Source organism: Oncorhynchus kisutch, linkage group LG24 (genome assembly GCF_002021735.2).
Source record: "Oncorhynchus kisutch isolate 150728-3 linkage group LG24, Okis_V2, whole genome shotgun sequence".
NCBI lineage: Eukaryota > Metazoa > Chordata > Actinopteri > Salmoniformes > Salmonidae > Oncorhynchus > Oncorhynchus kisutch.
The window spans coordinates 21,433,950-21,461,620 of NC_034197.2; the positions used below are offsets into that span (position 1 = coordinate 21,433,950).

The 27,671-nt window shown below is 39.6% G+C and overlaps 1 protein-coding gene across 1 annotated transcript; it reads left to right on the forward strand.

Annotated features, from left to right (window-relative positions):
• The first annotated feature begins 1,524 nt into the window (after nucleotides 1-1,524).
• slc38a5b (solute carrier family 38 member 5b) lies at nucleotides 1,525-20,192 on the forward strand. The gene is made up of 16 exons (XM_020459414.2): nucleotides 1,525-1,704; nucleotides 9,746-9,904; nucleotides 10,630-10,705; nucleotides 10,821-10,936; nucleotides 11,702-11,775; nucleotides 12,171-12,263; nucleotides 13,015-13,096; nucleotides 13,946-14,028; nucleotides 14,278-14,336; nucleotides 15,313-15,441; nucleotides 15,739-15,818; nucleotides 17,218-17,318; nucleotides 17,436-17,560; nucleotides 18,496-18,640; nucleotides 18,863-18,966; nucleotides 19,195-20,192. The coding sequence occupies exons 2-16, from the start codon at nucleotides 9,846-9,848 to the stop codon at nucleotides 19,297-19,299; spliced, it is 1,431 nt and encodes a 476-aa protein (XP_020315003.1). The 5' UTR covers nucleotides 1,525-1,704; nucleotides 9,746-9,845; the 3' UTR covers nucleotides 19,300-20,192.
• The last annotated feature ends 7,479 nt before the right edge of the window (nucleotides 20,193-27,671 follow it).

Here is a 27,671-nt window from a genome sequence, read left to right on the forward strand (position 1 = left end):
TGCTGTACAGAAACCCAGCCTAAAACCCCAAACAGCAAGCAATGCAGGTGTAGAAGCACGGTGGCTAGGAAAAACTCCCTAGAAAGGCCAAAACCTAGGAAGAAACCTAGAGAGGAACCAGGCTATGTGGGGTGGCCAGTCCTCTTCTGGCTGTTCCGGGTGGAGACTATAACAGAACATGGCCAAGATGTTCAAATGTTCATAAATGACCAGCATGTTCGAATAATAATAAGGTAGAACAGTTGAAACTGGAGCAGCAGCACGGTCAGATGGACTGGGGACAGCAAGGAGTCATCATGTCAGGTAGTCCTGGGGCATGGTCCTAGGGCCCAGGTCCTCCGAGAGAGAGAAAGAAAGAGAGAATTAGAGAGAGCATATGTGGGGTGGCCAGTCCTCTTCTGGCTGTGCCAGGTGGAGAGTATAACAGAACATGGCCAAAATGTTCAAATGTTCATAAATGACCAGCATGTTCGAATAATAATAAGGCAGAACAGTTGAAACTGGAGCAGCAGCACGGCCAGGTGGACTGCGGACAGCAAGGAGTCATCATGTCAGGTAGTCCTGGGGCATGGTCCTAGGGCTCAGGTCCTCCGAGAGAGAGAAAGAAAGAGAGAAGGAGAGAATTAGAGAGCGCACACTTAGATTCACACAGGACACCGAATAGGACAGGAGAAGTACTCCAGATATAACAAACTGACCCTAGCCCCCCGACACATAAACTACTGCAGGATAAATACTGGAGGCTGAGACAGGAGGGGTCAGGAGACACTGTGGCCCCATCCGAGGACACCCCCGGCCAGGGCCAAACAGGAAGGATATAACCCCACCCACTTTGCCAAAGCACAGCCCCCACACCACTAGAGGGATATCTTCAACCACCTAAACCGTTATAAACAGTGTATTTTTTTTCCTCAGCAAATCTCAGATGTTATGGGTCCAAAACTTTATCTACATTTTATAATGCAGAGATTTCTAGTGACAAACACATTTACAAAAGTCACTATCCCTGATTCATCAGAATCAGAATGACAACCATGGGAGTACTTTCATTTTCTGCCATCTGGTGTTTGGATGCAGCGTTGTCTTAACGACTCTATTGAGTTTAAAACGTTTGACTGCTTTCAGGAGTTCTGAGTTTAGCTTCATGTAGCCTTGGGGTTTACCTTTCCTTTCCACTGTATTTCATAAGGGGGGCATGATGTAACTCATACCACTGGGCTGGACGCTTAAGCAACCAGAGGTTGATCACCTAACCATATTTATTTCCAATGTTGCCAGTTTTTTGGAAAAGGGGGGCATGTAAGAATGACTTGTTGTCCTATCAGCAGACTTCAATGGGTCTAGTGTATCTGAGTGTGCCTCCTCCAAATGTGATAGATTCCCAATGGAGCAATTGATGCGAGAAAAGGCCACTGACCGCCTGGTTTTGACAGCAGCAAAGTAGTGAGCATGTGTGACATCATAAGAAACTTGAGACCATCATTTTGAACAACCCTCCCTTTTAGTGCCTTTTCCTCTATATGTGCTCGCCCCCTAACCCTCTCCCTTACTCTTAGCAGACACTCTGCTCTTTCTTCTTGGCTATAAACTCAAGCCAATTACAATTGGGCAAAACAATACCTTGGCCAAGAAAACATCTCTTCTTCTCAGGACACACTTCACTTACTCTCTGTCTTTGAAACTCTACATTCTCTGCATCTGAAGGTAATAGAACATTCCTTTATTCTGCTCTATGTATTGCTATGCCACGTGGGGGTCATAGCAGGAACTTGACAAGAAGGGTAAAATACCATTGAAATTCCACTGGTGGACATCGGTAGGGATTGTTGTGAGGTAGCATTGTGAGGTAGCATTGTGGAATTTGTCATTGTCAGTAGTACTACTTAATTTGATTTCCACAACATTATTTGAATAATTCAGTTTTATGATTACATTTTCCCTGAGCAGTGTCATGAATGTGGATATATATATATATATATATATATATATATATGAATTGTTGGAACACTGGTCTGAATAAGTCAATTTAGAAAGGTCAAAGACAGACAGCGTGATAAGTAGTGAGCTTACAACTGACAAACAAATTCAGTGGCCACTGTCTCCTTTGTGTGACTGATAATATATTTAGGGAATTGCTCAGAACATCATGTTTTATAGTTAAGTGTAATGATTGATTAATATTTTTCTGGTCTGACTGTTTTTTAACGTGAATCAAACCCACCACTCATGGATCCTGAACTCATTCTTTGTCTGTAAATGCAAAAGCCTCGGACTGAAATATCAGTTTGTTTTTAACTATGGATCTGTAATAAACTCTATTTTTATAATTGAGTGTCTACTGCACACTAGTGTCCAATGGAGTGCCTTCTACTTCAGTTGTTAGCCAGCGGATCCAGCACACTTCCTTACAGCTGCACTGGGGTCTGACAGCATTCCTGTGTATAATAAGACACCACAGAGCCCGGGGTGAGATATAGCTCGGAAAACGTACTTCAATCAAGGGATGACAAATGTGTTGTACTCTGATTTTGTCCCATTATTCCAACTGTTACAACGAGAAGATTGAACGTTTTGAAGTAAACTGCCGTTTTCGTCCTCATGCTAGCTAGCAGTAGCAACGGCAGCTATTATGAAATGGCATGTCACGTTGAACAACAAAGGAGCTGATTAGCTAACACAAACCTTACAAAATGGTTGCTTTGGCTTCTGCTACCGACCCTAGTGCAACTATAAGCAGCAGGTTAGCTGGCTACTTCAGTTGTTTGAGCAAGAAACCCATTTTTTCACTTTGTCTAATAAATGCAACAATCACCTACCATTAGAGAACATAATTTATAGCTCTTCCTCAAATTGTATTTACATAATCTGCATAGCAACCTCTTAATCAGCCAATAGAAAGTAAGACAAAAATTGAAGGTTATTGCATAATATGTCATGTAGACACCCCTCTATTGCACAGAAAAGATGGGGTCAGAGAGTATTTTATGTGCTGTGCTCTGCTGTGCCATATACTTTCCCTTTTATTCTTCAGGCACATTTATTTCTCTCACTCAGCAACTAAGCATTGGAAACATATAAATAGTTGAATACTAGCTTCAGTAATACAGGGAAGTTGCAATGTCTATCTACCATTTCAAACTACCGTCACATGGTGGTAGATATTTGTGGTTCTTCTGTGGGCCGAATGCACGATTCAACAGGCTTTCTCGGACATAACTATGCAGGATTGGTTGATGGAACTCCCACTATTAACTTTTTCTTCCCATTACAGATTAAGCTATGTGTTTTCTGATGGGTCAGTCAATAATCCATCATATAAGAAACCTAGCTTGTTTAGCTTTTCATCTAAATATTAAAACAGACATTTTATCAGAAATACCTCTTTAATTTTAGACCTTTTTAACCTGAGATCCTCCTTCTTCACCGAGAAAGGATTTCCTGGCTGTATTGGTTACCGCTGTGGCTGGAAAAGCACTCAACTTCCTAAAACATCCAACATAAACATCAGAAAAAGACTACATTTCAACGAAAGATCAATGTAGATAATATGTTTAGAAATAGATCATGTGTGTTTGTGTGCATGCGTGTGTGTGCATGGGTCACCAGTACATTTGTGTGTGTGTTTGTTTGTAGTAGTGGTGAAGGTTGTGTGTTGATTTGTTTTAGAAACATTTTGTGTTGGTGTGAAATGATAACTCAGTAGAAAGACATTCTGGAGTTTGATTCCCAACACGCAATGCAAGAATGTGCTTGCCCGACCCTTCTTGCCAGGGGCTCTTCATGCATTAGAATAAAGATTTTAGCCGAAGAGGGAGCGACTTAGCGAGGAGAAAAATCACACATGTAACATAGCAATGTAGAAATGTGAAAAGGAAGAGAGACAGAGAAAGGAATGTTGGTGGAATGGGTGTGGGAACTGCAGACCACCCCCCCCCCCCCCCCCCCCACACACACACAGATGTAAAATATTTTGAGCATTAAAGATGAATGAAAAATAAATAGTGAAGTGGTATTACTAAATGAACTGTAACTGAAAACTCCCACTCTCCCTTTATCTCCTCTTCTCTATCGTTCTCTTTATCTCTTGCTACACTCACTCTTTCCGAAGGGCTTCAACTGGGTGCTGAGAAGGTTAAGTAAATAATATATAGACGGAATGACTGACTGACTGACTCACTAGAGAGTGTGGATAGATTTTTACCTGAATCAGATCTTAGTACACAGAAAAATGAACTGTTTTTAAAAGGGGTAAGTTGTTCATAAAAATCTGCCTGGTATAGGTTAAGAGCTACATTCTCTGCATTAGCATAACCAGTTCTCTCAGGGGAGGTGTGTGTAAGGATTTTTTGATTTATTAGGATCCCCATTAGCCAATGGCGACAGCTAGTCTGAAGTACATGACCTCTTCTGGTCTAATGTCTATCAGTTCCGAATGAAAAATGTGTTGGGGGGTTTAGTAGATTCGTTAAAGACCAAGTGCAGTCAAAAACTAGATTTTTCTGTGTTTAATATATATTTCCACACTACGAGGTTGGAATAATACTGTGGAATTGTGAAAATTATGATAATGCTCTTTAGTGTAAGAGCTGTTTGAAATCAGAGCTGTTTTGAAGTCTGAAATCTCAGCCTGTTTTTGTGGCATGTAGTTTTGGCCTGCCTTCTTAATAGACCAATAAGAAAGAGAATTCCAAACCTCTCTGCCAATAACAGCCAGTTTTCCATTTACCCCTCCCCACTCCGACAGTCCTAGCAAAATTTGCTCTTTGTGAAGAAGCTATTTTTGTTAAGTTTTTACAATTTTGATTAAAAACAATTACATTAAGGTGCTTAATTGTTACCCAGAAATGATTTAATATTTAGATAAAAACAGATGCATTGGACCTTTAGAAAATAAGGGTGACATTCTGCGGCAGACACAAAATGTACGTCAGTTATTTTTTCCATTGAACTGGTGTGATTTCACACATGGCTTTTCTAAATGTTGGTGTCCTTTCCATCAAGGTTTAGGCTCTGCAGATATATTCAATTTTTTTCTTAATCCTTATCTAAATGTAATAGCACAGTAATAGTTATATCAGGACTTTGATGTTATTTTATCACACATTTCCTCGCAAGACATTGTTTCCTGAATTATGGTTTGGCATCGCTGTCGATAGAACACATGAGATGCAGGCTCCCACAAATCTCACTGGCTTTCAAACTGAGATGCTACATGATATTTCTATTACAAACTGCATAACCAAACCAATCACAAATCTGTGGCAAATATTTTATTTTGTGTGTAGTATGATATGTGCTGGATTTGTAACGGTTCTCTTGGGGTGAAGTGGAGGCGGACCAAAACGCGGCGTGGTTATATTGATTCATGTTTAATAAAAACAGATAAACACGAACACTACAAAACAATAAACGTGGAAAACCAAAAACAGCCCTGTCTGGTGCAAAACACAGAGACAGGAACAATCACCCAACAAACACACAGTGAAACCCAGGCTACCTAAATATGGTTCCCAATCAGAGACAATGACTAACACCTGCCTCTGATTGAGAACCATATCAGGCCAGACATAGAAATAGACAAACAAGACATCCAACATAGAATGCCCACTCAGATCAAACCCTGACCAACCAAAACATAGAAACATACAAAGCAAACTATGGTCAGGGTGTGACAGTACCCCCCCCCCCCCCCCCCCGGCAGCGCTGGAGAGGTGGAACGCACTGTAGGCCTGATGCGTGGTGCTGGCACTGGTGGTACTGGGCCGAGGACACGCACAGGAAGCCTGGTGCGGGGAGCTGCCACCGGAGGGCTGGTGTGTGGAGGTGGCACTGGATGGACCGGACCGTGAAGGCGTACTGGAGATCTTAACGTTTGGCTGATGATGAAACTTGTTGGGTATTATTGATATAGAAACTAGAGTTTCCCCATAGGACATAATTGGAGTACAATTTACCCATATCAATTTACCCATATCAATTTACCAATACCCATTCTGTACAGCACTTTGAGATATCAGCTGATGTAAGAAGGGCTATATAAATACATTTGATTTGATATCAAAGGGTAACACTTTATTTGGATAGTCCATTTGTAGATGCTCTACAGACTATCAGTAACATTTCAACTAACTATCTACTAAACCTTATCCCTATCCCTAACCTTAACTCTTATCCTAACCCTAACCTTAACCCTTACCTTATCCCTATCCCTAACCTTAACTCTTATCCTAACCCTAACCTTAACCCTTACCTTAACCTTAGCCCTAGCCGTAACTCTAACCTTAACCCTTACCCTAACCCTTATTCTAATCCTAACCCTAACCGTAACCTTAACAGGTTTCTTATCAACAGTTGCTTATCAACAGGTAGTTTGTTGATAGTATGACCATCTGTAGAGCATCTACAGATGGACTATCCGGACTATCCAAATAAAGTGTGACCTGAGTATGAGTCATCAGAAGTCACATTCTGACAAATCATCTAATCATATCCAATCCTCATGTGTCTCTCAGAAAAGGTCTAATACGTGTTAGGGAACCCGTTACCTGAGTCACGTTTGAAAAGCACATGATGTGCCATGTGATGTCCGAGTGGTCGAACCTTATCAAACTCACGTTTGACATGGTAGGTTACAAGGCTGATGTCTCTAGCAACTGGTGGTAAAAACCTGGATTTACTCCAAACTGCATCTCTGGACCCAGTGAGCCACGTATCCATCCCAGGGTTTAATAAAACTTCTGGCGTGCATTTAAATGTGAATTCCAACATCCCACATCACTTGTACTAGAAAACACATATTTCCTCTAGAGGGTCATTGTGCAACACAGTTTCTTAAAGTTGCAAGAAGCAGTAATGTTTTCTATGGTAAAGGTCAAACAGAAAAGCTTACTTTCAAAAGCAGTAACTATGATATATGGCTGCTTTTATCCAAGATACTGTATGTTGGTTGTACTTTCAAGCCATAATAAAATATATATATTTTTTGTGTGGGGGTAACAAAGAACATTAGTCATGAGTTAAGCATAGGCCTACACGTTGAAAGTTCAGATATACTTGGATATTTTCTTTGGCTAGTCAGACCATGTTTTTGAATGAAAAGACTATTGTATGTAATACAGCACACTGAGAACAAAAGTAGCCTAGCTATAAGATAACAAAATACAACATTGCCTTGTCAGTGGGCAAACACAACTGACAAAGCTTGATAAAGGACCACATGCCTTATCCTGTTGTACACAGTGCCTTCGGAAAGTATTCACACCCCTTTAAGATTTTCCACATTTTGTTGTGTTACAATTAGGGATTAAAATGGATACAATTTTGTCAATGATCCACACAAAATTAAATTTAACATTTTTATTAATGGAAAATAAAACACAAATATATTTTGATTAGATAAGTATTCAACCCCCTGAGTCAATACATGTTAGATTCTCCTTTGACAGCGATTACAGCTGGGAGTCTTTCTGGGTAAGTCTCTTAGAGCTTTGCCAATTTGGTGGTCTAATATTTGCCCATTTTTTAAAGAATTCTTCAAGCTCTATCAAGTTGGTTGTTGATCATTGCTAGACAGTCATTTTCAAGTCCTGCCATATATTTTCAGGCTGATTTAAATCAAAACTGTAATTAGGCCACTCATGTACAGTGGGGAGAACAAGTATTTGATACACTGCCGATTTGGCAGGTTTTCCTACTTACAAAGCATGTAGAGGTCTGTAATCTTTATCATAGGTACACTTCAACTGTGAGAGACGGAATCTAAAACAAAAATCCAGAAAATCACATTGTATGATTTTTAAGTAATTAATTAGCATTTTATTGCATGACATAAGTATTTGATCACCTACCAGCCAGTAAGAATTCCGGCTCGCACAGTTGAACTGTACCTATGATAAAAATTACAGACCTCTACATGCTTTGTAAGTAGGAAAACCTGCAAAATCGGCAGTGTTTCAAATACTTGTTCTCCCCACTGTATTTTTGGCATTGCATTTTAGGTGAATGTCCTGCTCAAAGGTGAATTTGTCTCCCAGTGTTTGCTGGAAAGCAGACTGAACCAGGTTTTCCTCTAGGACTTTGCCTGTGCTTAGCTCTATTCTTTTTCTTTTTGTCCAAAAAAACTCACTATTCCTTGCTGATGTCAAGCATGCCCATAACATGAAGAGTGGTACTCAGTGATGTGTTGTGTTGGATTTGCCCCAAACATGATACTTTGTATTCAGACAAAAAGTACATTTCTTAGCCACATTTTTGGCAGTTTTACTTTAGTTCCTTATTGCAAACAGGATGCATGTTTTGGATATTTATATTTTGTACCGGCTTCCTTCTTTTCACTCTGTCATTTAGGTTAGTATTGTTGAGTAACTACAACGTTGTTGATCCATCCTCAGTTTTTTCTTATTACAGCGGTTTAACTCTGTAACTGGTTTAAAATCACCATTGGCCTCATGGTGAAATCCCCGAGCGGTTTCTTTCCTCTCTGACAGCCGAGTTAGGAAGGAAGCTTGTATCTTTGTAGTAACTGGGTGTATTGATACACCATCCAAAGTGGGGTAAAGAGATGGGGTAGTCATTCAAAAATAATGTTAAACACAATTATTGCACACAGAGTTAGTCCATGCAACTTATTATTTGACTTGTTAAGCACATTTTTACTCCTGAATTGATTTAGGTTGCCATAACAAAGGGGTTGAATACTTATTGACTCAAGACATTTCAGATTTTAATTTTTTATTCATTTGTAAAAAATAAAAAATAAAAAACATAATTCCATATTGACATTATGGGGTGTATAGATGAGTGACACAACATCTACATTTAAGCCATTTGAAATGTAGGCTGTAACACAACAAAATGTGGATAAAGTCAAGGGGTGTGAATACTTTCTGAAGGCACTGTAATTCTTGTGTCAATGTATCAGAAGGCGTAAGCAGCCTCATATGACTCTATTTGTTCAGCAAATTGTGACATTTCTTGTTTGCCAGTTTCGTCTGTAATGATGTCAAATCCCAGCTGGCACACCAGTTGGCATAGGGCTGGTAGGTATCTTATACTTTAGTAACACTGCAGTGTAGATGAACAAGAGTGAAATCCTAAACCAATACCAGGGATCCCTAAAAATAGAGATTCCTACCTCAATGGCACTCACCTGAATAAATAAAAGATTGATAAATAACAGTGTACAACAAAGTTTGTGTTCACAATAAAGTCTGTGATGGCAACACAGTGCTTCCAGGTTTAGTTTATATCAGATTTACATCCCTTTTCTGGGAAACGTGAGTTGATTGAAACAAAAAAAGAACTGGCCCTGACAATCTGCACTTAATTTTGTAATGGAGGAAAGTGTTACATCAATTATGAGTTGTATGCAGAAGGACTTCAAGGTAGATCTGCCAAGTAAACCAAACCCTACTGAAAGAGTAATGGAATTCTATTGGAAGGAATTCAAAAGTAGTCAGGAGTCTCATTACTGGCAATGCAACCTGAGCCGTCAAATGAAATGACACATGCAGGGAGAGAGTGGTGCTATGGATTCCTCTGGTGGGAAGCCGACATGTGGTCCCATAGTGACAGACAAGTTGACAACTCCCACAGTTACCCTAGAGTCTAGGCTTCACTTTGCAACGTGCAAATTCCTCAAACCGTCAAACCTGACTGTTTACATTTTTCTGTCTATCATCTGGAATGACATCCAAAAGATAAGTTGTTCATTTATCTAAGGTACATCTTTTTCTCTTTTTTTCAGATTGGAACTTTAGCCTCCTTGTGAATCCTTCAATGTTTTCCTCCAGTCAGTGAAGAACCATCAGTCACACCCAGCCCTCTTTGTATCAGCAAAAAACCATATGGAACTCCAAAAGATATCAAATGGTCACCACCATGGCTTCGTCCCTTTGGAAAATGGGTATGTGTCCTATTTGACTGCACATATTGCTACCTGGCATGTATGATAATATCATTCCGCCAGTTGTGTGCATGATAGTGTTTTGATTTCAAAAAGGCCACCAAAATTCCACAAATTCCAAGGATATTTGTGTTTATTTTCTGACAGACAAGACTATTACCACCCTATATTTGTCACTGTTTGTGTAGATGAATTGTCTAAAGTCTAGTTTGACATGGTCTTGTGGTGGTTGTCAACTAATGCAAATTCAACATGAAAGTAAAAAAACATTTCACCATGACATTTGATTTAGGTTAGAAGTTGGGAGAAAAAAATAGGAAATTTTCCACATTGATTTATTTTATTGAAATAACTTGGAAACAATGTTGATTCAACTAGTTTTTTGCCCTGTTTTTTTTTTAGCACAGAAATGTATTGTTATGTTTGTTCGGCTATTTTGAGCAGATTAAACAAGTCAAATGAAATCCACTGTCATTATGGTTTTGCAGAAAAGGTATCATATTTGTGTTGAACACCTGGAAAAATACCAGGCTTTTTGTAAACACTAGTTTACCTCAGATGCATTTTAAACACTTAAATGGATACAGTACTCTTTCATGGACAGCATTTTCAAGCACCCAATGGATTATAATGATACTTTGCTTGGCTGAAGTTGGACATTGATGAAATTGAGTGTTGTTTAACCTTATAGTTTTTATGTTTCCTTGGTTTGATTGACTTCATAGTATCCCGCGGGCGGAAGAGGAAGAGGAGATGTTACCATATAAGAGTGATGGGACCAAGAAGCCCCAGTTTACAGATGTGAGTATGAAGAACTATGGCAACAGCTTTGGAGCTGGCAGTCATCCTTTTTATGCTGAAATGTCATCATGAGGAGTTATAACAACGGACATTCATGTCTTTGTGGCCTTGGCAGTTTGAGGGGAAAACCTCTTTCGGAATGTCCGTCTTTAACCTCAGTAACGCCATAATGGGGAGCGGAATTCTGGGACTGTCGTACGCCATGTCAAACACAGGCATCGTTCTCTTTATGTAAGTACTGCAACACATTATGTCCCTATGTGATTCCTTGATGTGACAACAGACAAATTAGTACACACACGCCCACCAAGTTAAATATTACACAGCTCTTGGCAGGACAAACTTGGGGGGGGGGATTATTTGTCTCGTATTTTTTGTTGTTGTCAAAAGGTCACAGATCCTCCCAAAATGGTTTGATACACACTGTTACTGCACAACACATAGCAACAATGTTACCAAAACACTACAGTGGAATCGTGACAAAAATGATATGAAAAAGTAGTCATCTAACGTAATGTTTAACTTTTACGGTGCTCGAATGGTTAAAAGAACAGTGGCGAAGAGTGGTGTGCGTTGGTGTGTCCATATGTCATTTTTATGGTGAGATTTGAGACACATGGGACTCCTAAATCAGATTTCAGGAGTTGAATATAGCAAAGAGTTGGCTGATGAATCATAGCTTGGGTGTGAGCACACCACAGATATGGCTCCCCAGCATGCTTTGCACGTTGGGATGCTCAGATTCACGTCAGGTCCAGTCAGAAGTCAAGAATTGTTTAAATGTTTATGAATAAGTAATTTGTGTTTTGTGCCAATCAATTTGCTGTCACAGGAGGGCAGCCTATTCTTGTAGAGTTGACTTTCTTTGTTTGATGCATCTGTGAAGCGGTGGGCTGACCATGGGATTCATTATTTTAACATTGGCTGAATCCACATGAAATTAATTATGTTGTTTACCTTTCCAAAACCTCTAAGTCAGTTGTTTGTGCTCTGCAGAATCCTATTGACATGTATCGCCTGTCTGTCCAGCTACTCGGTTCACCTCCTGCTTAAGAGTGCTGGAGTTGTGGGTGAGTATGTGTTACTTATGGATCACCCTTAGGAATCAAAGACAAATTGAAAGCTGAATCACAAAGTTAATCATAACAATATGAGAAAAGTTAACTTACTTTTCTGTCAACAAACTTTCCCTCTGCATTTGGACCATTGAAATACCTGTGATTCTACCCCTCCACAAATGCCTGACAGAAATGCCCAGCTTTTTTTATAGACAAACCTAAAGTAGGGATCCACCATATGATCCAAGCTGTCTGTAAATTGGTAGTTGTTGGTTCGCTGGTGTCACATGTACAAAAATGTATGCACTCACTGTTGCTTTAGATAACAGTGTCTTCTAATGTCATGGCATATAGATCCTGTCCCATGTCTACTCTTTAACAGACTAACATCTTGTTTGTCTGTTCAGGTATTCGTGCGTATGAACAGCTGGGCTTCCGGGCTTTTGGACACCCAGGAAAAATAGCAGCGGGTGTCATTATAACCTTTCACAACATTGGTGGTAAGTACCTAGGATGAGGAATTGGGTCATTGAGTTTGATTGAATAAGACCCTCTGTCCATAAAAGTGCAAAAACGTTTTGCCCCTACAGTAATATATTCACCCACTAGCACTAGCACATAGTATCTGTTTTGAAGAGAACCACATGGGCAAATATAAATGCACTCATGGCTTCACTGCACTCATGGATTTCATGGCTGTCAGAGTCGTGTGTATAGGTGGCAGGGAAGTCAGGCACAGGAGAATCAAACTGAGTGTAATGGAGTATTTCATAACAAATAAACAAAACACACTCCAAACACTAAATGTAACAATAAATAAAGTGGGTACAAGGACCTGTCGCACACCAATACAAAAACCAACACAACACTGAATAACAAACAATCACTGACAAAGACATGAGGGGAAACAGAGGGTTAAATACACAACAGGTAATGAATGGGATTGAAACCAGGTGTGTAGGAAGACAACACAAAACCAATGGAAAATGAATGAAATGGATCAATGATGGCTAGAAGACCGGTGATGTCGACCACCGCCGAACAAGGAGAGGCTTCGACTTCTGTCGAAGTCGTGACAATGGCTCATGAAAGTTTTAGTGGTTCTTGACAGAAAGTTTTCCTCCAATGTTTGTGTGATATTGCTAAGCATTTTTAGGAAAATTAAAATACAGGTAAAATGGGCAGGGTGTGTCTGTGTTTTCTTATGATAATAGAAGTTAACAGCTCTGAAATATGCTTAATCTCCTCCAGCAATGTCCAGTTACCTCTTCATTGTGAAGTATGAGTTACCTCTGGTCATTCAAGCCTTCCTGGGCTTGTCATCAAACACTGGGTAAGTGGAGCAGCACCTTTCCACACCTTTCAGTGCAGCAAACTAACATGAGGACTATTGTCTACGGCACACTTACTGATGTATGTTTAAGGCCAGGAGTTTTTCTTGACAAGGTTACTTGTCCACAAAAACACTGCTCCTGAGTTGCGCAGTGGTCCAAGGCACTGCATCTCAGTGCTTGAGGCGTCACTACAGACACCCTGGTTTGATTCCAGGCTACATCACAACCAGCCGTGATTGGGAGTCCCATAGGGTGTCGTCCAGGTTTGGCCGGTGTAGGCCGTCATTGTAAATAAGAATTTGTTCTTAACTGACTTGCCTAGTTAAATAAATAAAATAAATACAAATATTTACGGGGTGTAACATGCAACAAGCTAGCTGTTAAAATCCCCATAAGCCCAGATCACTCTTTCCTGATTGATCCCTCTCTGGAACCAATCAGAGCTAAACTCCTATAGTTAGGACTGGACTTTCACCCCCATCCAATCTTTATTATCTGTTCATTGTACCATCCTCCTTCCTCTTCACTGCCATCCCAAACGAGTCCACCCTCCCAATATTTGGTGCTAAAACCCAGGATTGGCTAATGCATTATACATGGACCAGCAAAATATGCCGCACCTTACGATCCCTACGTCTATCCCCAGGTCTCCAGTGCTTACCCCCAGGTACCTAAACTGTATTCGCCATCCCACCAGAACCACAAGCCATTTTTACCTAACATTGCATCAATTGCCCCTAAACAGTATGTTTCCTAGTATAGTCTACATTAAAGGCCATAATGAACCTAGAATTAATTAACTTTTGTGTCTGGCTACGTTTTGTTTTTTTGTTTATGTTTTAAATTAGAGATTGGTTCCTGAATGGGAATTACCTCATCATCATCGTCAGTGTGTGCGTCATCCTCCCACTTGCCCTGATGAGACAACTGGGTATGTGACTGACCTCATAATGACCTTTGACTTTTCCTCATGGCTGCTAATGACCTCACTGGCTGTCAATCTTTCAGTCAGCGCCTCTTTATTCATAAAACAAAACATTTGGATGACTATAGACTCTGCTCTGTGAAGGATCTATTTTAGGCCAGGAGCAGACGTGTCCTGGAAGCCAAACATTGTCAGTTGGGATGTGGGATGCTTGTTGTTTTTGTTGTAGTAACAATCCTCGACTGCATCTTGCAGGGTATTTGGGTTACACCAGTGGCTTCTCCCTCACCTGCATGGTCTTTTTCCTTTCCTCGGTGAGTGACTTTCTGATGATGGATGTCTATACTGTATTATATTACAATATATATTATACAAGCAATCATACATTTCAATATTATATTCTGATGCGGCATATGCTTTTCACCTCCTGATGATTGGACTTCCATTGTCCATGCTCTGTTTTTAGTGATTCTTTACCATTGTTAATGTGTTAACAGCTTAGGGCATGAGTCATGACTAAAGACTGTGGTACTAATGTGCCCTCGACAATTTATGAGGAGATATTTATATCTTGTGCCACTCTACCTCACAAAACATTTCATGTTCGCTCCTGTTTCATATACTCACTGCCAGCCAGGCCTTGTTGTACAATGGTGAAATGAGCTATGAACATGGATACGTTAACTTTCTGAAATAGGTTATTGTCTGATTATGTTGACATACAAAGAAAAAGGGGGAGGGCAACATCATAAATTAACCACATTTGGCCAAATTATTATTTTAATATTGTAATATGTTAAAATGTTTGAAACTGTTCAATGTTGCTTGAATACTTGAGCACAATCCTAGATTACACTACTGTGCATGTTGTTTAAAATGCCTTACCGCAGAAAGGTACATTGTTAATGTGACAAATTCTATCGTTGACCTTGATCACTTAGCAAAAGCAGAAGAATGAATGAGGCTTTGGACAGGAATTCACAAGTTAACTAGAGATAGGTATTTGGCTCCCGAGTGGCGCAGCGATCTAAGGCACTGCATCTCAGTGCTGTAGGCGTCACTACAGACCCTGGTTTGATTCCAGGCTGTATCACAAACGGCCGTGATTGGGCGTCCCATAGGGTGGCGCACATTGTAAATAAGAATTTGTTCTTAACTGACTTGCCTAGTTAAATAAAGGTTCTAAAAAATGAATAAAAAATGTGATCATGGTTGTCAGCTATAGAGGATTGATATGTTTCTGCTGACATCTCACTGCTTATCTCTCTCTTTCTCTCTCTCTCTCTCAAGGTCATATACAAGAAGTTCAACATCCCCTGCCCCCTGGTGCCAAATGGCAGCAATCACACAACAATTATCAACACCACCATGGAAGAGGAGGGACAGTGCAAAGGCAAAATGTTCACCATAAACCAGGAGGTTAAAATATGTTTTAGTGTTTATTCCACATCACTTCTGCTCTTAGGTTCTTACTCTGCTACAATACAACCACATAAGGTTAGGAGCTATTTGCAGTTGGAGCACATGTCATTCAATATGCTAATGAGTTTGTGAATCCATGCTCATATCATCTTACAGCCAGTGCAACTGGTTGTCCATGTGTATTGAAGCAGAGCAGAACCAGCGTGGCACAAATGTCCACACTGTCTTGTGAGTTTACTCAAGCACTCCTTGTGCAATGCTGCTAATTGAACTTATCCTTTATATGGTATTCAGACGGCGTATACCATCCCCATCTTGGCGTTCGCCTTTGTTTGTCACCCTGAGGTGCTTCCCATTTACACTGAACTCAAAAAGTAAGTTCATAAAACAATATGAACCCCCAATTTGTTCCCTTCACACATCACCATGTTGATATGACGACCTTTATCCTTCTTTACCGATACTAATTTACAGTAGAACACATACAGTTGAAGTCGGAAGTTTACATACACTTAGGTTGGAGTCATTAAAACTTGTTTTTCAACCACTCCACAAATGTCTTGTTAACAAACTATTGTTTTGGCAAGTCGGTTAGGACATCTACTTTGTGCATGACAAGTAATTTTTACAACAATTGTTTACAGACAGATTATTTCACTTATAATTCACTGTATCCCAATTCCAGTAGGGTCACACGTTTACATACACTAAGTTGACTGTGCCTTTAAACAGCTTGGAAAATTCCAGAAAATTATGTCATGGCTTTAGAAGCCTCTGATAGGCTAATTGACATAATTAGAATCAATTGGAGGTGTACCTGTGGATGTATTTCAACGCTTACGTTCAAACTCAGTGCCTCTTTGCTTGACATCATGGGAAAATCAAAAGAAATCAGCCAAGACCTCAGAAGAAAAATGGTAGACATTCACAAGTCTGGTTCATCCTTGGGCGCAATTTCCAAATGCCTGAAGGTACAAAGTTCATCTGTACAAACAATGGTATGCAAGTATAAACACCATGGGACCACGCAGCCTTCATACCGCTCAGGAAGGAGACACGTTCTGTCTCCTAGAGATGAATGTACTTTGATGTGAAAAGTGCAGATCAATCACAGAACAACAGCAAAGGACCTTGTGATGATGCTGGAGGAAACTGGTACAAAAGTATCTATATCGACAGTAAAACACGTCCTATATCAACATAACCTGAAAGGAAGATGCCACTGCTCCAAAACCGCCATAAAAAAAAGCCAGACTATGGTTTGAAAAAGCGTGTGCGAGCAAGGAGGCCTACAAACCTGACTCGGTTACACCAGCTCTGTCAGGAGGAATGGGCCAAAATTCACCCAACTTATTGTGGGAAGCTTGTGGAAGGCTACCTAAAACGTTTGACCCAAGTTAAACAATTTAAAGGCAAAGCTACCAAATACTAATTGAGTGAATGTAAACTTCTGACCCACTGGGAATGTGATGAAAGAAATAAAAGCTGAAATAAATCATTCTCACTACTATTATTCTGACATTTCACATTCTTAAAATAAAGTGGTGATCCTAACTGACCTAAGACAGGGTATTTTTAGTAGGATTAAATTCAAGAATTGTGAAACATTTAAACTCAGTTTATTTGGCTACGGTAAACTTCCGACTTCAACTGCACACCTGTTGGCTTCTGATTAAATCAAGGGACATTTTTAATTTAATAAATGTAACATTAGTCGTGTAATCCCTCTACCTCATTAACAGACATAAAAAACTGCTTTCTTTTCCACCAAAGCGCAACCAAGAGGCGCATGCAAGGGATTGCTAATGTGTCCATCATGGGCATGTTCGTCATGTACCTCCTCACTGCCATCTTTGGTTACCTCACCTTCTACGGTAAGACCAGGGCTTCAAGGCGGCTTTAGTCGTATTCACGCTGCAGAAAAAAATATTGATTTCAGAATTTCAAAAGATACTCAATTTGTGTGTGTGTGCATATATATATTTATGTAGTGAACACGGAATCTGAGCTCCTGCACACCTACAGCAAAGTGGACCCTCTGGACACCCTGATCCTGTGTGTGCGTGTGGCCGTGCTGGTGGCAGTCACCCTTACTGTCCCTGTGGTCCTCTTTCCTGTAAGAGCCTCCTCTCATTAGCTCTAATTACCTTACTCTAATTCAGTGGTTCCTGAACTGGGAACCACCCTGGGGGTCTGCGGAGGTACTACAGGGGGTTCTGCGCCAAGATCTCTTTTTATTCTAAATAAATATTGCTAGCAACAACAGATGAAACAAATTTGGCTAATGGGTCTGTGAAACAAGTTTAGAGAGTGCAATACAATACACTGCAATATTATTAATCTACAATATAGGCTACCCTTAGATGCACAGTTGGGCTTGGGAGGCTCACAGGGATCCACAGTACTCCATCAATGATCCAGTTTTCAACTCAAGTTTCTTGTATTTCGTAAAATTGTCATTTTGAACATAAATGCACTCTAGTTTAAGCTTTAAAACTGCAAAATTGTCTCTCTGCAGGAAATTACCTTAACTAATTTTCCTCTCCATTGCAAAGAGGGGTGCCTTTTAAAATGTTATTTCCCAGGGCCCGAGGCTTGGTTAGCCCGGAATGCTATTTTTATCGCACTCTAAAGTCGGAGTTGTGTTCTGATTTTAAGGGGTTCATGATGAATTTGCTATCACGAGATCTCCAGCCCCCAAAAATTTTGTGAACCCCTGCTATTATTACTGTATTTCTAAGGAAGCTTCCAATGTTTTGCATTTCAAAGATTGTTTGCATTTCAAAACCAACATAGCCTAGATACTGTATATATCAATTTCTCTCTAAATGTTAAGCTACTGTGTCATGCTTAGAACAACTGATGCTGGCTTGTACAGTACACCCTATAATCTCTGTTTAACCCAGAGTTGGTATTGGTAGGAAAGTGTATGGAATGTAATTTCATCAATTGTGTTTTTAGTTAGTTAGTAAACATACCTCATAACTGACACTCGACAGCCATGTTGCAAGTTTCACTGTAGATACTCCCCTGAGTCCTCTTTCTCTCCAGATTCGCAGAGCCATTCTCCAGCTCCTGTTCCCAGAGAAACCCTTCCACTGGGCACGCCACATCACCATCGCCCTGTGTCTCCTCTTCGTGGTCAACGTTCTTGTAATCATTGTGCCCAATATCCGAGATATCTTTGGCATCATTGGTGAGACCCCGAAAAAAAGCACTCATATGCTCATGAGTATAGGTTAAAACAGTTCTTGCCATCTAGCCTCAGATGCTTTTTCTCTACATACTCACCAATCAACCTGACATGCCATGTCTCCTCATCACCCTGAACACTACAGGAAGGACCGTTTACATTACATATGCCTCATACAAGAGTACTTACCAGTGGACTAACTCATTGTCTCATTTGGCTGTCCAGGGGCCACCACTGCACCTAGTCTGATCTTCATCCTCCCAGGATTATTCTACCTCCGCATTGTTCCCCCCGAACAAGAACCAATGAAGTCAAGACCAAAGATCACGGTAGGTTTTCACATGACATTCATTTTCCTGCCATTGTCTAGACATGTTTGTTAAAACTCTCCACACAATCCTCAGGTTTTCGGAGTGTTTGGGTAGTATCACAATGGGTTCTGGAAAGAACTTCCGAAACCCCGGTTTGTGTCAAGATCTTTTTTTTTTCTTCTTTTTTTAAAATTAACGTTCATGACTAAGGTGAATTCCAACAACTCTTTCTCTGGCTGGTTTCAGGCTGCCTGTTTTACAGCCATGGGCTTCATCTTCATGTCTATGAGCCTGACGTTCATCATCATCGACTGGACGACCGGAGAGAAACGAGCTGGAGGTGGCCATTAGAGCACATCCGTTGACATAGGGGTCCAAACGCCACACAGCAGCATGCCCTGTCACCGTGCCACTTCTTGATCACGTCTGGATTGTAAGAAGGATCAAACACGGTCGAAAGGCTGGACCCACATCATCATGAGTCTTACCATACCTGCGTCATGGTAAGATCGTTTCCCCACCAATTCACATCAAAAGGACATGCTACTCTTCCATGGAGGCTAGTCTTTGAGGAACCCAGTGATGTCACTTTCTTTGTGGAAGTTCTAGTCAGAGATGTCACCCAGGCAGTGTCAGAGGTGCTGATGAGGGTGTTGCCCATGGAAACCCCTAAACCACTACATGCTGCGTGTGTCAAAAGCCATTAAGCTAGTACCTCGAATGAAGAGCATCTGGTGTAAAACAAAAGCGACAGAGATAGAAGAAGGTACAAAGAGACTGGATCTCTTTAACTGTCAGGCTTCCCTCCCTACCCAACTGCCAAACAATTCACCCCACTGTTGTTTCTTGATCAAATATCAACAGTGGTTTAATCAACCAGCTTTAAGGAGAAGAGAAGAAAATGTTAGTCTACAATGGATTTACTTTTATGTCATTACACTATCCGTAGATTTGTTTATTGAATGTAATTTCAGCTAAATTTCTTGAGGTAATTGACTGGTAGTGTACAGTTTTCTCAGTAGCTGCAGAACATTTGAAAACAAAATGATCCACTAATGATAAATCAATCACTTTTCAGCATGGTCTAACTATTTAAATTTGACCATGTTGCTTGATGCCAAGTAATGTATTTACTCACCTTTTTCAGTTATCAAATCAGAGTTTATTGTTCACGAACACAGTTTTGCAGATGTTATCACAGGTGCAGTGAAATGCTTATGCTTCTAGCTCCAACTATGCAGCCATATCTAGCAGTACAATAACCAGAGGTGTGTGTGCCCTCTCAGATTTGTCCTGTTTAAAAATGGTGTTGTTTTTTTTGTAATACTACCAGCCACTTAGCAATTTTATTGGCTTTAGCTAGCCCATATAGGTTCCCCATGTCCTAAAGTTATAACTAGCTAGTTAGATTAGCTAGCTTGTCTAAATAGCCTAACTGGTATGCCTGCTGGCAAGGTTGGTAGACTTTAAAGCAAGCAATAACTCATTGTACTGAATAAGACTCACAATTCCTTTCCATCTTTTACCCAGATTTAGCAATGTGCAAAGAAGCATATTTAGTTTCTTAAAAAAACAGCTCAAGATGTATGCTTAGATATGCAGAAAAACATACACATTTCCCCCACACAGAATTAAGCATAAATATTATGGTTATAGATTGCAGGAAAAAGCTGTTTCGGCTGTTTAAAAAATGCTAAACATATCAAAACAAACAATATCAGAACGAGCAATGTCAGAGTCCGGAATATAAATAAATATACAGTGCCAGTCAAAAGTTTGGACACCTACTCATTCAAGGTTTTTAAAATATTTTTGAAAACTATTTTCTACATTGTAGAATAATAGTGAAAACATCAAAACTATGAAATAACACAATGGAATCATGTAGTAACCAAAAAAGTGTTAAACAAATCCAAAAATATTTTAGATTTTAGAATCTTCAAAGTAGCCTTCATGACAGCTTTGCACACTCTTGGTATAATCTCAACCAGCTTCACATGGAAGGAGTTCCCACATATGCTGAGCACTTGTTGGCTGCTTTTCCTTCACTCTGCGGTCCAACTCATCCCAAACCATCTCAATTGGGTTGAGGTCGGGTGATTGTGGAGGCCAGGTCATCTGATGCTCCATTCCATCACTCCCCTTCTTGGTCAAATAGCCCTTACACAGCCTGGAGGTGTGTTGGGTTATCGTCCTGTTGAAAAACAGATGATAGTCCCACTAAGCGCAAACCAGTTGGGATGGTGTATCGCTGCAGAATGTTGTGGTAGCCATGCTGGTTAAGTGTGCCTTGAATTCTATATAAATCACTGACCGTGTCACCAGCAATGCACCCACACCATCACACCTCCTCCTCCATGCTTCACAGTGGGAACCACCTACTCTGCATCTCACAAAGACACAGCAGTTTGAACCCAAAATCTCACATTTGGACTCAACAGACCAAAGGACATATTTCCATCTGTCTAATGTCCATTGCTTGTGTTTCTTGGCCCAACCTAGTCTCTGCTTCTTATTGGTGTCCTTTAGAAGTGGTTTCTTTGCAGCAATTTGACCATGAAGCCCTGATTCTCATCGTCTCATCTGAACAGTTGATGTTAAGATGTCTGTTACTTGAACTCTGAAGCATTTATTTGAGTTGCAATTTCTGAGGCTGGTAACGCTAATGAACTTCTCCTCTGCAGCAGACGTAACTCTGGGTCTTCCTTTCCTGTGGCGGTCCTCATGAGAGCCAGTTTCATCAGAGTGCTTGATGGTTTTTGCGACTGTACTTGAAAAAACGTTCAATGTTCTTGAAATGTTCCGCATTGACTAACCTTCATGTCTTATGTAATGATGGACTGTAATTTATCTTTGAGCTGTTCTTGCCATAATATGGACTTGGTCTTTTACCAAATAGGGCTATCTTCTGTATACCACCCCTACCTTGTCACAACACAACTGATTGTCTCAAATGCATTAAGATGGAAAGAAATTCCACAAAATAACTTTTAACAAGGCACACCTGTTAATTGAAATTACATTCCAGTTGACTACCTCATGACGCTGGTTGAGAGAATGCCATGTGTGCAAAGCTGTCATCAAGGCAAAGGGTGGCTACTTTGAAGAATATAAAATATATTTTGATTTGTTTAACACTTTTTTGGTTACTACATGATTCCATATGTGTTATTTCATAGTTTTTATGTCTTCACTATTACAATGTAGAAAATAGTAAAAATAAAGAAAAACCCTGGAATGAGTAGGTGTGTCTGAACTTTTGGCTGGTACTGTATATGTATGTAAATTGTGTTTAAGGACAGTATATGAATAGAAAAAGTGTGTACAGTAGTAGCTATATATGATGAGCCATGACTAGAATACAGTATATACATATAAATTGTACATATACATATAAAGTGGGTAAAACAGTATTTAAACATTATTAAAATGACCAGTGTTCAATGGCTCTGTTAACATCAGTCTTTAAGGTGCAGGAGCAGTCATCCTTTTCTGTATCTCTATAAGAATCATTCTGCAGAATCAGTGTCTTCAAGTTATTGCAAGTTTGGCTTTTAAATACGCTGGACAGTATGGTTTCAATTCGGTATCCATCTTCACCACAATATTCTGAACAATTAATTCACACATTTCTAAACACATCAAGAGATCAAAACAACCGGGAAGTGAACCCAAAATACTTTGAACAATTTAATGATAATATTTTCTTCATTTGTGACATTTATTATGCTGGTGCTATTGAAATAGGTGGGTTGTTCCCACGAAAAGAGTGCCTTTTGCATCCCTTTGATATTTTAAATTGAAATTATGCACCAATATTGAATTTTAAAAGCATGTTATATTACATGAAGGGTTTTTTAATATAGACCACATGGAGTGCCCTTTAATATAGACCACATGGAGTGCCCTTTAATATAGACCACATGGAGTGCCCTTTAATATAGACCACATGGAGTGCCCTTTAATATACACCACATGGAGTGCCCTTTAATATACACCACATGGAGTGCCCTTTAATATAGACCACATGGAGTGCCCTTTAATATACACCACATGGAGTGCCCTTTAATATACACCACATGGAGTGCCCTTTAATATACACCACATGGAGTGCCCTTTAATATACACCACATGGAGTGCCCTTTAATATACACCACATGGAGTGCCCTTTAATACAGACCACATGGAGTGCCCTTTAATATAGACCACATGGAGTGCCCTTTAATATAGACCACATGGAGTGCCCTTTAATATAGACCACATGGAGTGCCCTTTAATATAGACCACATGGAGTGCCCTTTAATATACACCACATGGAGTGCCCTTTAAAATAGACCACATGGAGTGCCCTTTAATATACACCACATGGAGTGCCCTTTAATATAGACCACATGGAGTGCCCTTTAATATAGACCACATGGAGTGCCCTTTAATATAGACCACATGGAGTGCCCTTTAATATACACCACATGGAGTGCCCTTTAATATACACCACATGGAGTGCCCTTTAATATACACCACATGGAGTGCCCTTTAATATACACCACATGGAGTGCCCTTTAATATACACCACATGGAGTGCCCTTTAATATACACCACATGGAGAATTCAATAAATAAAAACGAAATTATATGAATTAAGACTTTATGCACTTCTAGGAAGACTTTAACTCACTTAACCTCAACATTTCTCCAACTTTTCACCATCTTTCTAAAGCCCTAGTTATTTTGTTGCTTTGACAAAGTCATGTCTGAAGACTATTACTTATTTAATGATTAGTGATTCAATTCACGTCTGTCCCTCATCTTAATGTCAGAACTCTCGTTTAAATATGGTGAAACTATTCCTTTAAAAAAAAATGCTTTTCAAAAGAAACATTGTACATCTAATAGTCAAATCATAGTGTAAAAGCAGGTGAGCTTGTCCTATTCTTTTTGGCCCTTTTGTGATGGGAAACTGTGCGGATCGAGCATAACAAGCCAACCCTGTTACCCATAGATAGACAGACATTCAATTGCCACGTCCTGTTGCACACAACAAGCTTCCATTCCCCCTGTCACGAGGGGATTTATGGCTGATTTAAGATGAAATCGTCTACCCTGTTACTTTATTTGGCACTTAAAAACCTCTTGAGATGGGAAAATGTGTTTCTTATGAAGTTGAACGTGCTCTTTATAAAAAAAAATCTAATGTTTTTTTAAATAAAGTTACACTTCTCAAAAGGCTGCAAATTAGTGGAACGACCCAGGTAGTCTGCAATCGTTTCTATGTATACTTGACATCCAACAAAGCAATAAGGCAAAAATGAAGAAGCAAGTTCCATAAAAACTGAATGATGGCATTCAGCTGTGTCTTATTTGACAAATACAGTACACACAGCACACCGGGAACATTCCCAGGACATTAGCTAACATTCCCATTAATTTCTAGTTCGGGTTTTATATAACATTAGGATGATAACACCCCCCCCCCCCCATTTTTTTTTTTACATTTTCTTTTATGAAATATCCTTGGAATGTTCTCCTAACATTCACTAAAATGTTGTGCACAACATCTGTACCAACCACCACAGAACATTCTCCTTGGGTTTTAATTAGGTTTCCAGGTAGTTTAATAACAAAATGTGTTCTGGCATCATCAGGGGAATGTTTTATACAAATATATAATCATGAGCCCAACTAGATTGTTTAAGTGTCATTAGAACTTTCAGGGCAAACTAATTAATGTTTTGGGAATGTTCACAGAACCAATTTTGGTTTGCTGGGCAGTCTGTCCAGATAGTCAGTCATGCAATGCAGCATGTGCCGAGTCCCTGATTGCAATGATTTGTATAATGGAGACTTCGGTAAAACTATTGAATAAGGTCAAATATTGGGAAGCAAGAGGATCTCAGAGCCCATTTGGGCAGCTGAATTAATGTTCAGGAAGGACAAGGCTGAGTGTCTTGAAGAAATTGTTACATAAAGGTAAGCACATTTTGTGTTTGACATGGCACTATTGTCTATGATATTCTATTTTCAATAAATATGAATGGTTGTCAGTATTTATCGAGAAATGTCTTTACTGTGATCTGCATGTTCTGTGTCTTTTTTACTTTTCACAACATTCACAAAATAACTGAAAGGTACACTGTATTTAAAGGGATGGCTTAAGACAAATGTACGGAAAACCATATTGAATGAAAACCCTATTGAATGAAAACCCTATTGAATGAAAACCCTATTGAATGAAAACCCTATTGAATGAAAACTCCATGAGAAAATATGTTGTCCAGCAAGTGGGAGGGTTTTCATCGGATGAATTAAATGTATTCAGAGCGCGCAAGGTAGCGACACTTACAGAGAGAGTTACACGACTGAATAAGTCTGAACACCAAATACTGAGAAGAGCATAGGAAAGTTGTGCATAGGAAAGGCATCATTTTCAGTCTGAATCGGCCCCAATATGACTACTTCACACAAGCCCCATATTTCAGAATTTCCACAAGAAGTGAAAAAGATTTCATACGGCCAATTCCATTAACTACAATGCCTTCAGAAAGAATTCACACCCCTTGACTTTTTCCACATTTTGTTGTGTTACAGCCTGAATTTAAAATGGATTAAATTGTGATTTTGTGTCACTGGCCTACACAATACCCCATAATGTCAAAGTGGAATTTATATATTCTTAATTGTTTACAAATGAATTGAGTCAGTAAGTATTCAACCCCTTTCTTATTTGTTATGGCCTAAATAAGTTCAAGAGTAAAAAAGTGCTTAACAAGTCACATAAGTTCCATGGACTCACTGTGTGCACTAATAGTGTTTAAAATCATTTTTGAATGACTACCTTTTCTCTGTACCCCACTCATAAAGTTATCTGTAAGGTACCTCAGTCAAGCAGTACATTTCAAGCACAGATTAAACCACAAAGACTAGGGAGGTTTTCCAATGCGTCACAAAGAAGGGCCCCTAATGGTAGATGGGTTAAAAAAAAGCAGACATTGAATATTCCTTCGAGCATAGTGAAGTTCTTAATTTGGATGGTGCATCAATACACCCAGTCACTACAAAGATACAGGTGTCCTTCCTAACTCCAGAGAGGAAGGAAACTTCTCAGGGATTTCACCATTTTTATTTATTTTATTTCACCTTTATTTAACCAGGTAGGCCAGTTGAGAACAAGTTCTCATTTACAACAGCTGGCCAAGATAAAGCAAAGCAGTGCGACAAAAACAACAACACAGAGTTACATATGGGATAAACAAACGTAGAGTCAATAACACAAAAGAAAAATCCATATACAGTGTGTGCAAATGAAGTAAGGAGGTAAAGCAATAAATAGGCCATAGTGGCGAAGTAATTACAATTTAGCAATTTACACTGGAGGGATATATTTGCAGATGAGGATGTGCAAGTAGAAATACTGGTGTGCAAAAGAGCAGAAAAACAAAAACAAATATGGGGATGAGGTAGGTAATTGGTTGGATGGGCTATTTACATATGGGCTGTGTACAGCTGCAGCGATTGGTAAGCTGCTCTTCAGAGATTTTTGCAATTCATTCCAGTCATTGGCAGCAGAGAACTGGAAGGAAAGGCGGCCAAAGGAAGTGTTGGCTTTGGGGATGACCAGTGAAATATACCTGTTGGAGCACGTGCTACTGGTGGGTGTTGCTATGGTGACCAGTGAGCTGAGATAAGGCGGAGCTTTACCTAGCAAAGACTTATAGATGACCTGGAGCCAGTGGGTTTGGCGATGAATAACCATGAGGCCAATGGTGTCTTTAAAACAATTACAGAGTTTAATGGCTGTGATAGGAGAAAACTGAGGATGGATCAACAACATTGTCGTTACTCCATAATACTAACCTAATTGACAGAGTGAAAATAAGTAAGCATTTACAGAATAACAATATTACAAAACATGCGTCTTGTTTGCAATAAGGCACTAAAGTAATACTGCAAAACATGTGGCAAAGCAATTCACTTGTTTGTCCTGAATACAGGAAAAATCCAAAACAACACATACCGAGTACCACTACATATTTTAAAGCATAGTGGTGGCTGCATCATGTTATGGGTATGCGTGTAATCGTTAAGGACTAGGATGTTTTTCAGGATAAAAAATAAACGGAATGGAGCTAAGCACAGGCAAAATCCTAGAGGAAAACTTGGTTGTCTGCTTTTCACTAGCTAGACTCTAGGAGATTAATTCACCGTTCAGCAGGACAATAACCTAAAATACAAGGCCAAATCTATACTGGAGTTGCTTACCAACAAGACTGCAAATATTCCTGAGTAGCCGAGTTACAGTTTTGACTTAAATCTACTTGAAAATCTATGGCAAGACCTGAAAATGGTTGTCTAGCAATGATCAACAACCAATTTGATAGAGGTTGAAGAATTTTTAAAAATAATAATGGGCAAATGTTGCACAATCCATGTGTGGAAAGCTCTTAGGAGACTTACCCAGAAAGAGACACGGCTGTAATCGCTGCCAAAGATGCCTCTACAAAGTACTGATTCAGGGGTGTGAATATTTATGTAAATTAGATATTTCTGCATTTAATTTTCAATACATTTGCTAAAATTTCTAAAAGCTTGTTTTCACTTTGTTATTATGAGGTATTGTGTGTAAATCGGTGAAAAAAATAAATCTATTTAATACATGTTGAATTCAGGCTGAAACACAACAAAATGTGGAATAAGTCAAAGGGTATGAATACTGTCTGAAGGCTCTGT

What these genes read in the sequence shown, in the direction of transcription:
- slc38a5b (XM_020459414.2), top strand. Translation starts at nt 9,846, where the DNA reads ATGGAACTCCAAAAGATATCAAATGGTCACCACCATGGCTTCGTCCCT. An exon ending in TCCCTGTGGTCCTCTTTCCT is followed by an intron (nt 17,561 to 18,495) that starts GTAAGAGCCTCC and finishes CTTTCTCTCCAG; the next exon opens with ATTCGCAGAGCCATTCTCCA. An exon ending in AGATATCTTTGGCATCATTG is followed by an intron (nt 18,641 to 18,862) that starts GTGAGACCCCGA and finishes TTGGCTGTCCAG; the next exon opens with GGGCCACCACTGCACCTAGT.